This window comes from Psittacula echo (assembly GCF_963264785.1).
Source record: "Psittacula echo genome assembly, chromosome: 10".
Taxonomy (NCBI): domain Eukaryota; kingdom Metazoa; phylum Chordata; class Aves; order Psittaciformes; family Psittacidae; genus Psittacula; species Psittacula echo.
Window position 1 is genome coordinate 14364375 of NC_137741.1, and position 11184 is coordinate 14375558.

General features: G+C 55.1%; 1 protein-coding gene across 1 annotated transcript; it reads left to right on the forward strand.

The window, feature by feature from the left end:
- Positions 1–171: 171 nt before the first annotated feature.
- On the forward strand, positions 172–10386 carry KIF7 (kinesin family member 7; the record flags this gene model as incomplete). Its single annotated transcript, XM_080626452.1, has 18 exons — positions 172–473; positions 1619–1819; positions 2043–2454; positions 2870–3401; positions 3791–3928; positions 4066–4293; positions 4662–4858; positions 5154–5260; positions 5545–5673; positions 5941–6143; positions 6260–6457; positions 6692–6817; positions 7290–7466; positions 7753–7968; positions 8859–9065; positions 9372–9570; positions 9652–9801; positions 10007–10386. The coding sequence occupies exons 1-18, from the start codon at positions 173–175 to the stop codon at positions 10384–10386; spliced, it is 4101 nt and encodes a 1366-aa protein (XP_080482578.1). The 5' UTR covers position 172.
- Between the last annotated feature and the right edge of the window lie 798 nt (positions 10387–11184).

Genomic DNA, 11184 nt, shown 5'->3' on the forward strand with positions numbered 1-11184 from the left:
GCACAAGTGACGGAGCACCTCGGGCTCTCCCCGCTCCTTACCCCGACCTCCGCACCCCTCCCGTGCCCGCCCCGCACCGCGCTCCCGCGCTGGCCGCTCCCCCTTGCGCCGCCGCCTGACGCCATCGCTGCGCGCCGGGCCCCCGCATCCCCCGCCCCGCGCTGCGCGGGCCATGGCGGCGGAGCGGGCGGCGGTGCGGGTGGCGGTGCGCGTGCGGCCGCTGCTGCCCCGCGAGGCGCTGCGGGGGCACCGGCCCTGCCTGCGCGGGGACGCGGGCACCGGGGAGGTGGCGCTGGGCCGCCGCCGCTTCCGCTTCGCCGCCGTGCTGCCCGAGGCCGCGGGGCAGGCGGCCGTGTACCGCGCCTGCGTCCAGCCGCTGCTGCGCGCCTTCTTCCGCGGCTTCAACGCCACCGTCTTCGCCTACGGGCAGACCGGCTCCGGCAAGACCTACACCATCGGGGAGGCCAGCGTCGGTGAGTAACGGCACGGCCGGCGGTACCCTGCCTGCCCCGCGGCACCGCTGTCCCACCGGCAACTCCTCCATCCCGAGCCAAGCCACCGCCTCCCTCCATCCCAGCCATCCCTCCCACCCCACCGGCCTCACATCCCCACCATCCCCAGCCATCTCATCAACTTTGCGCTCTCCACCATCACTTCCAACATCACCATCCCAACCAGTCCTTCCACCCTACCCTCCCTCTTGGCCCTGCAAGCCCTCCAAGCCCATCCCCATCATGCCTACCCCAACAGCCTTCCCACTTCCCACACTGTTGTAACCACCCGTCCCTTGGACAACACCACCTTTGGAATCACAGCGTGTAGGTTTTCTCCTCCACCACTGTAGGACATATGAGGGGACCATGTCTGGTCTGGAGGTGGTGGTGACCTTCCCTGGGCACCGTTACCTTCATCTGGGTTGAATCCATCAGCTTTGTCCCAAAATTAGCTGTAAGGAGAGGGAAGTTTACAGGGGTTAATGCTGTAGCTTGTTCATGGGAAGCAGCTGGGGGAAGAGGAAACCTTTGCCTCCTAGAAGTTGAATGGCATTATGATACCTTACAGAGAACGTGCTGTAAATCTTTCAGTCAGCTTTAGTTAACTGCATAGTTTGTAAACACTAAATTGTTTCCATACTTCCAGTCTACCTCCAGTTTCCCAGCTGGGGCTATCACTGCACCAGGTTTGGGGATTGCTGTTTTATCACATGGCTGTTAGAGACAAAAGCAAAACCATTTAACATTCAGAGAGTGCTGCAAGCACGAAATACCTCAAACTTCTCCTAGCTGGGAAAGGTTGTGGAATCACGCTGGCTTCAAAGGACAGCATGCTGTAGCTGCAGGCATGGTGTTTGCTACCTGCTGAAACACTAATGGGACTTTTCCTTCTTGAGGAAGGACTGGAAACAAGCAGCATTGCTGGAATCCAGTACAGCAGTAGGATAGGATTTGCCCCAAGGTCCTGTTGTCTTGGAAACACTCAGAGGGATGTTTAATCCAGGCTGTGGGATGGTTGTGAGGCTGCTCCTTTCCAAATAACAGATGCTGCAGGCAGGCTCCTGCCCGTGGCTCTGTCCCTGCCCACCATGGGCTCCCCGTGACCATGTGCATCTCTGTGCCAGCTTCCATCAATGAAGATGAGCAGGGCATCATCCCGCGAGCCATGGCTGAGACCTTCAGGCTCATTGACGAGAATGACCTCATCGACTACACAGTTCGAGTGTCCTACCTGGAAGTGTACAAGGAGGAGTTTCGGGACTTGCTGCAGGTGGATACAGCCAGCAAAGACATCCAGATCCGGGAGGATGACAAGGGGAACATCGGTATGTGTAGCTGTACATGGGCTCACTTTTCATGGCCAAGGCCAGGGTTGGGTTGTCTGCCTGTAAAGGCAGAAGAAAGTCTTCTCCCTCCATCCCTCTCCTGCAGCAGATTGCTGTGCTTAGTCCTGTTTGGTGTGGGTCTGGGGTGACATGAGGCTGTGGAGAGGAGCTGTATCCTCAGGCAGCCCGTTCCTCCCAACCACAACTCCGTTTGCTGTTGCAGTGCTCTGCGGAGTGAAGGAGTCAGAAGTGGAAGGGCTGGACGAGGTGCTGAGCCTGCTGGAGATGGGGAACACAGCCAAGCACACAGGAGCTACCCACATCAACAAGCAGTCGAGCCGCTCGCACACCATCTTCACAGTGACGATGGAGCAGCGGCGCGGGGCCGGCCGCATCCCCCTGCACCGCCACCCGCCCTCCGTCCCCGCCTCGGGACAGGTCCTGGTTTCCAAGTTTCACTTTGTGGACCTGGCAGGCTCAGAGCGCATTGTGAAGACGGGAAACACAGGGGAGAGGCTGAAGGAGAGCATCCAGATCAACAGCGGCCTCCTGGCCCTGGGCAATGTCATCAGTGCCTTGGGAGACCCGCGGAGGAAGGGCAGCCACATCCCCTACAGGGACTCCAAAATCACCAGGTACAGCTGGGAGCAGGACCCCCATGTGTCATGGGTTGTTGGGCCAGCAGGAAGGAGGTGATATTTCTCCCTACCTTTCTTATGCCCAGCTTGCCAGGTTTGGTGCAGAGTCCCCAGGCTGCCTGAGAGGAGCGTGCAGTTTTCCCTTCTGCTGTCACACCAGGGCTCTCAGACTGACTGCTCAGGTTGCTCCCAACCTCAGGAATTATTCAGATGAAAACTTGCCACACTGCAAGTTGTTATTATTAGGAACTGTGATTCCTCTGCTTAATGATTCCGCTCACTTCACTGGTGCCAAACCAGACACAGAGCAAGAACATTGTTTTCCTTGGATGCAACCTCTGAAAAGGGTTAGAAACGTGATTCCTGCGTTATTGTGTATTTCAGCTATGTTAATCCCTGTGCTCTTCTCTAGGATTCTGAAAGACTCCCTTGGAGGAAATGCCCAGACTGTGATGATAGCCTGTGTCAGCCCATCCTCCTCTGACTTTGATGAGAGCCTCAACACCCTGAATTACGCCAACCGGGCTCAAAACATCCAGAACAAGGCTGTGGTGAACTGCGGCAAGGAGACAGAGCACGTGGAGGAGCTGCACCGGCAGATAAAGAGCTTGCAGAAGGCACTGGAGCAGCGGCACCGCTCCGAGACCCGGATCATCAACCGCTCATCCACCGCCAAGCGATGTGCGCCAGACCCCACGGCTCGGCTGCTGGCCGAGTGCGCCCATTACCGCACCTGCACTGATGCCGCGTACCGGCTGCTGATGGAGCTGCAGGAGGACAGTAACCTCACTGTGGAGCAGATCCTGCGGGTCAAGGAGTGGCTGTGCACAGTGGAGGGTGAGAGGAGTGAGCTGACCTCCGCTGGGCTGGACAGTGGCATCGAGAGCACCTCTGCAGAAGACCAGAGCCCCGAGGCACAAGACTCAAAGGTGGCAAAAGCCCAGGTAACGGTTGGGGTGTTGTAGCACTGAGGTTGGGTTGTACCTGGTTCTAGTGGAAGGTGTCCCTGGCTGTAGAACTAGATGAGCTTTAAGGCCCCTTCCAACCCAGATCGTTCTGTGATTTTATGATCTGATGGCCACTGAAGGCAACAGCCTCAGCATGGCATGGTAGAAAGGTCAGGAGAAGGAGAGAAGCGACCTGGCCAAGAGGCCATAGACAGGCAGAAAGATGTCCTCACAACAGGCAGGGAGAACCTGAATTCAGTTGTGTCTGAGAGATCTATTTCACAGGAAGAATCTGGGTCTGCAGAGCTGCTGTGCCCTTGCAGCATGTGAAGGGAAGGACAAAGGTGGATGCTGATGCTGCCTCTCTTATATTTCATGGGGAGCAGGTGAACACAGAGAAGAGGTGTGAGTCCATCAAAGACGAGCAGGTGGCCAAACTGCAGAGGCAAGTGGAGCGCCTGGAGGAGGAGAACCGTGATTTCCTGGCTGCCCTGGAGGATGCCATGGAGCAGTACAAGCTGCAGGTATTCCTGGGCTCTGCTCTTTGCAGGGACCTGCCCCACTCTTCCCCTTCCTCCTCAAGAGAGCACAGCCCAGCCTTTGGGTTTCTTTGCAGTGGGATCCAAGTGTATGTAACTGAGTTTTTCTCATTGCTTCCTAGAGCGACAAGCTGCAGGAGCAGCAGGATAAGATCTCAGAGCTGCACATACGCTTGGAGATGGCAATGCCAAACCTGTGTGTGCCGGGGCTGCTGGAAAACCTTCACCTGGTGACTGCTGGCCAGAGACCTCACACAGCCCCACTGGATGCTGCCCCATCCCATGGCCTCAGTGGGCTCCCCTCAGTGCTCCTTCCTGCTAAGCAGAGTGGAAAAGCCCATGGCAGGAAGGTGAGGGCACAAGTCTGTGCTGTTAAGGAACTGCTGCCTTTTCACTTGCGTGTCCTCCAGTGTAGGAACTGCTTTGTCTCCTCACTGTTGAACATGAATCTTATCAGAGACATAGCCCAGAGCTTCACAACTGGCAAAAAAAGCTCAGCTTCAAAACTGAGGCTTTTACTTTGGTTTTACGTGTGGGTCCCAGATTTGCTCAGTGTCTGAGCAACAGGAGGCAGGGTCTAGCAGCACAGCAGCTATCCTGACAATATACTTACTCCATTGTATTGCTTCTCTTTGTGTGTAGCAGCAATGCCCTGCCGAGAGCTGCATTTTCTAACACCAGCTCTCACACAGCATGTTTCCTCTCTCTGCCCCAGCAGCTCGACAGCAAACCCTCCTTGCAGGAGGAGGACCCTGTGAGCTGGCACCCCAACCACACACAGTGCCCAGCTGGCAATCCAGAGCTCAAAGATGTGGTGCTGAGGAGAGAGCTCGTCCAGGACCCAGAGAAACCATCAGAGCTGTCCTCAGGAGAGGAGGAGGAGTGGGAACAGAAACGGTCCCTGTTGCAGCGCCGGTGAGTTGGGGTTGCCCCAGCGCTGTGCAGTGCCCTGGCAGTCCTGAGACCTGCCTGTCCCACCTCTGCAGCACAGTTCTCATGCAGGATGTAGAAGCAAATGCTAAACGCTGCATCTGGGGTCAGTGATCTTGATGCTGACAGCTGCCTGTTCGCTGGGGAGTCAATTACCATCTTTCCCAACAACCACTACTGTTCCTGTCTCCTTCTGAAGCCTGTGGCTCATGAAGAGTCCTTACTGGGAACAGCTCCAGCAGTGCCCAGATCCAGCTGATAAATCCTCTGCTCCTTTTAGAAATGGGATCCAAAGCTGGAGCAAGAAAGAGATTTGCAAGCTGAGCGAGGAGCAGAGTGGAGGCAATGCCCATTCCATTCAGGAGGAGCAGCTGGAGCTGTCAAAAGGCAAGTGAAAGGTTGGACAGTCTTCCTCGGGCTGGGGGTGCTTTGTTGGGTGCTGTTGATGTGAGCCCAGAGGACATGAATGGAGCAGATGACAGTCTAGCTGCTTTTGTTAAGGAGAAGCTTGAACTGCTGTGGTCTGGCAAGAGTTGCATGCATTGTTGGAAGCTGCAGGTGACTTTGGCAATGCTGTGCCAGGTCTTGGCTACAGCTCAGAGATGGGATTTGTCCTTCTGTCATCTGGCTGCTAAGGCAGGACATTCCTTATCCAGGACTCTGTGTTGCAGAGGTCTGTAGGAGGCGGCTGCCAGGGAAGGACTCCGAATGGAGGCTGGTGCAAGCACAGCAGAAGATCCGAGAGCTGGCCATCAACATCCGCATGAAGGAGGAGCTGATCACAGAGCTCATTAAGACAGGTGAGAGCCGCTGGTGGGAATGCACACCCATGAAATCTCCTCCTAGTCATGATGCTTGGTTCCTATTCCCATCCTATATTGCTTGTGTTGTTCCTTTGCCTGTAGGCAGCAGAGCCCTGTTTCTCCATCCCTCTGCGGTATAGTTAAGGGAAAGGGAGCATTCATCTCAGTAGGCCGGGGGGAAAGAGAGGAAAGGTCCATCCCTCAGCAGGATGCTGGCTGCAAGGGAAGGAGCCCAGAGGTCACAGCAGAGGGGATATGTTGCAGGCAAGGACGCCCAGGCTCTGAACAGGCAGTACTGCCAGAAGATTGGAGAGCTGGAGCAGGAAGCAGAGCAAGTGAGGGCAGAGCTGAGTGACAGCCAGAAGCAGCTCCAGGAGCTGGAGGACAAAGAGGCCTGGGACCCTGGGGAGAAGCACAAGCTGCAGGAGTACCGCACACGAGTGGCGGCCGCGCAGAGCAAGGCACGGGTGAGTGGGAAGGGATCTGTGTAGCCAGGGAGGTGGGCAGGGGCAGTGCTGGGGGCATCCCTGCAAAGGGCATGCAGGAGACAATGCACCCCAAGGGCAGCTTCTGCCTCCACCAGGTTCTCGGCAAGAAGAAGCAGGCGACGGAGAGGCTGGTGTCGCTGTCAGCCCAGAGCGAGAAGCGAGTGCAGGAGCTGGAGAGGAACATTGAGCTGATGCGGCGGCAGCAGGGGCAGCTGCAGCGCCGGCTGCGGGAGGAGAGCGAGCAGAAGCGGCGCCTGGAGACGGAGGTGAATAAGCGGCAGCACCAAGTCAAGGTAGGAACAGGCAGGAGCAGCTCTGCCGCTGTGGTATTTGTGAGAATGGCGATAGGTGGGCTCTGCAGGCTGCTGGGCAGGCCGGGGTAGCTCTGGTGGGGTCTGTGGTTGTCTTGGAGAGCATAGGACCTTAGGAGCATCAAAAGAGCTAGCAGAGAATATAACCTGTCCCTCAGCCTGTAGGGCAAACAGGTTCTGCCTCTTGGATGCTCACTGCTGCTCTTCCCCGCATAGGAGCTGGAACTGAAGCACGAGCAACACCAGAAGATCCTGCGCATCAAGACAGAGGAAATTGCGGCTTTCCAGAGGAAGCGGCGGAGCGGCAGCAATGGCTCCGTGATCAGCCTGGAGCAGCAGCAGGTACAGACACAGTGATCCGGCCTCCTCCTTCCTGTGCAAAAGGGACTGTGGCACACTGCAGGCTGACAGCGGAGATCTGAAAGCAGGAAGCTCTGTTTGAGATGAGACATAGCCCATCCTGTCTTTGAGTAGGACAGTGCATAATGTCAGTTGTACCTAGGAGCAGAAGACTTGTCTTATCACCAGGACCTCTTCTAAATCTCAGTATTGGTAAAGAAGGTGTGAAGTCTTGTCTGTTTGTAGAAGGGTGATAGGAGATGCAGTTCCAATGACTCCTGGGGGATTTAGCTTAGCTCTGCCTCTTGGAGGAGCTGGAAAGATAAAACCATTGAAGTCTGGACTACAGGGATAGCAGAGATGGAATCGAGACTCTTGCTCTGATCTAGATCCCACTGCTCTATAGTCTAGCAATCCTGGGCATTGCTGCTGCTGTCTGCATTCACACGCATGCCCTTTGCTCTCCCTCCATCAGAAAATTGAGGAACAGAAGAAGTGGCTGGACATGGAGATGGATAAAGTTCTCGAGCAGCGCCAGGCCCTGGATGAGCTGGAAGACGAGCTGAGGAAGCGGGAAGCTATTGTGGCCAAAAAGGAAGCCCTGCTGCAGGAGAAGAATGGCCTGGAGAACAAACGACTGCGCTCCAGCCAGGTAGGACAAGAGTGTGACACCTCAACCCCTTGATTTCCAGCAGAGCTGGGAGGCTGGAAGGCCTGGGTGTCACTCTGGGTCTGGCAAGGGGCTGCAGGTCAGGATGAGGTAGTGGTGGGAAGTGGGGAGGAAATCTGCCTCTACAGAAGAGGCCTCTGAGCTAGTTGGTTTGATAGCCTTTAGCTTATTTGTGCGTGTGGAGTCACTTGACCTATGGAGGGAGTAGAAAGGGCCTGAGGGCCTGACTTGCCTTCAGAGCAGATTCCTTGAGCATCTTCTGCTGCAGGCCCTGACAGATGACATAGTGCGTGTGTCCAGCCGCCTGGAGCACCTGGAAAAGGAGCTGACAGAGAAGAACGGGCAGCTGCGCCATGGCAGTGCCCACAACCAGCAGCAGATCCGACAGGAGATCAACAACCTGCGCCAGGAGAAGGACCAGCTGCTCAAACAGAGGTTGGAGCTCGACAACAAGCTGCGCCATGGCACCCTGCTGTCCCCAGAGGTAACTCTCCTTGGGCTGTCATGCAGGAGCATGAGGTAGTGAGAGAAGGAAAGACCTGAGCATGGGGTCATTAGCAGATACTCCCCCACATCCCCAAACTGTGCATATCCTGACTTCTTGCCAGCACTGTTGAGATGACAAGTGAGGTTAGGGGTTGGAAGTAGATGATCTTAAGGTCACAGAATCACAGAATCCCAAGGGTTGGAAGGGACCTCAAAAGATCATCTAGTCCAACCCCCCTGCAAGAGCAGGGTAACCTAGAGTACATCACATAGGAACTTGTCCAGCCGGGCCTTGAATATCTCCAATGTAGGAGACTCCACAACCCCCCTGGGCAACCTGTTCCAGTGCTCTGTCACTCTCACAGTAAAGAAGTTTTTCCTGATGTTCACATGGAACCTCTTATGCTCCAGTTTACACCCATTGCCCCTTGTCCTATCACTGGACATCACTGATAAAAGCCTAGCTCCATCATCCTGACACTCACCCTTTACATATTTGTAAACATTGATGAGGTCACCCCTCAGTCTCCTCCAAGCTAAAGAGACCCAGCTCCCTCAGCTGCTCCTCATAAGGGAGATGTTCCACTCCCCTAATCATCTTTGTCGCCCTGCGCTGGACTCTCTCCAGCAGGTCCCTGTCCTTCTTGAACTGAGGGGCCCAGAACTGGACACAATATTCCAGATGAGGCCTCACCAAGGCAGAGTAGAGGGGGAGGAGAACCTCTCTTGACCTACTGACCACACCCTTTCTAATGCACCCTAGGATGCCATTGGCCTTCTTGGCCACAAGGGCACATTGCTGGCTCATGGTCATCCTTAATTATTCTATGATTCTATGAGACAGAGCAAACCCTTTGCTCCCTAGTAACTGCAGCTCTGCCCTGGCAGGAAGAACGGATCTTGTTCCAGTTGGACGAGGCAATTGAGGCTCTGGATGCAGCCATTGAATACAAAAATGAGTCCATCACATGCAGGCAGCGAGTCCTGCGGGCCTCAGCCAGCCTGCTGTCCCAGTGTGAGATGAACCTCATGGCCAAGCTCAGCTATCTCTCCTCCTCTGAGACCCGAGCTCTGCTTTGCAAGTACTTTGACAAGGTAGGACACAACTGCCCTCTTTTGCCCTGTAAAGTCAGGCCACAAAGCCATAGCACTGTGATCCCCACATGGCCCACAGACTGGGAGATGAGCTTAACTAGTCTTAAGATTCATGGATCCCTGCAGTGGCTCTGCCACATGATTGTAGCCATGTATTTTTGTTCCATCCTGGGACAGCTGTAACATCCCAGAACTACTAACCTTCATTCTTGTACCAGGCAACTAACTAGATGAGGCTCAGTGGGGCAGGAAGCCTTCCCAGGCTCTGCAGGAGCTGAGGTGTCCCTTGCTGTTGGCCCTGGCCAGGTGGTGACATTGCGAGAGGACCAGCACAGGCAGCACATCGCCTTCTCAGAGCTGGAGATGCAGCTGGAGGAGCAGCAGCAGCTCGTGTACTGGCTGGAGGCAGCTGTGGAGCGGCAGCGCCTGGAGATGGACCGGCAGCTCACCCTGCAGCAGAAGGAGCACGAGCAGAACATGCAGTTACTGCTCCAGCAGAGCCGTGGTAACCACCCAGCTCCTGACACAGCAGTGGTGCTGCTTCTATCTTTCACAGAGCTCGAAATGACCTTGTCTTTCCTTATAGAGCACATGGATGAGGGGCTGGCCAGCAGCAAGCTGCAGTATGAGACAAGGATCCAGGTGCTGGAGAAAGAGCTGAGCCGTTATATGTGGGCAAACCAGGAGCTGAACCAGAGGCTGAACAGCATGAGTGTCCATCCTGGACAGACCAAAGGTGAGAGGAAAGCCAAGCTGGGGCTTTGCTGTTCCTACCAAGCTAAAAGGAGGGAAGTTTAAATGGAGTTTAAATTCCTTCCCCTGGCAGCAAGAGCTTGTAGCAGAGTCAGAAGCAGTGACCTTGAGCAAGCACTCTGGAGGTACTTTGATGAGAAGAGTAGAGATGTGGATACTCATCTCAGTGTACCCTTACTATCTTTCAGCAGGGATGGAGAGAAGCATTCATGGGGCTGGAGACAGAGCTCCCCCTGCACTCGGGACCTGTGAGGAATCCAGCCTCGGGGAACAGCCCATGCCTCTGGCTATCACTGAAGAAAGCCATCGCGTCAGAGATGAGAGCAGGGACCTGGTGCACGCACCTTTGCCATTGACATGGAGACGTTCCTCCCTGCCCAGTGACGGCCCTGGGGACGTTCGGCAGAGGGATGTGGAGCACTTGCCGAGAGCAGGGCAGCCTCACGAGGTGCACCCGCCCCGCAGCCTCCCTCCTGCCTCCAAGCCCCGGCGGGAGCTACGCAGGGCCAGCCTGACAGCAGCACCTCACCACCCAGCCATGATCGATGTGAGGAAAAACCCCCTCTAGGTACAGCCTTAACACTTACCTGGCACGGGGCAGGGAGGAGGGGATGTGGCTGACATGAGCTTCCTGCCCCTCGAGCCACCCTGGCTACAGACCTGTTACATTTCAGAGGCCTGAGGAAGAGAAGATGTGACTTGTTATCAGGAGAGAAGCACATAAGGTGTGGGCCCATCAGCCTACATTGCTGCCCATCCAAGACAGCACTGCCTGGACATCTCTGCTCCTGCACCCTCAGCAGCTTAAACACTGGGAAGTAGGAGCTGGACACCTTCCACCCTGGCCTCTAACACTAAAACATGTTTACAGCTTGGAAACCTCTGCAGCCTCAGAGGAGATGCTCTGCACTCCTGCAGAACTTGTACATAGATTTTTGTAGCAAATTCGGGGTTTTTTTACATTTCTACTGTAACTTTTCTAATAAAGCAGAGTGTTATGAAGCAGCCACTTGTCAGAGGGTCCTTAATGGTCCTAACTGGTCACTTACTCCAGGTATGCAGGAAAGGATTTTAATTTAAGAGAATTAGCTTGCTGTCAGAGTGTTTTCTTAAATATCAGCTTTGTAAATGCTCACAGCCAGAGCTGGTCAGCTCTCTACATCATGTTGCTGCAGGAAAAGCATCTCCAGGCAGCAGCAGCAACACTGGCTGAGGCATCCAGGATAAAAGTGTCTTTGGCTGTGTCTTAATGTTGCAGCCTATGAGCTACTTCAAGCCATGTTTCCAATTTTGAGGAAGAATTCCTGGCTGGATGTAAGGGAGATTAAATACAATCTTCTAACTTAACACTGACACCATTTCCCTC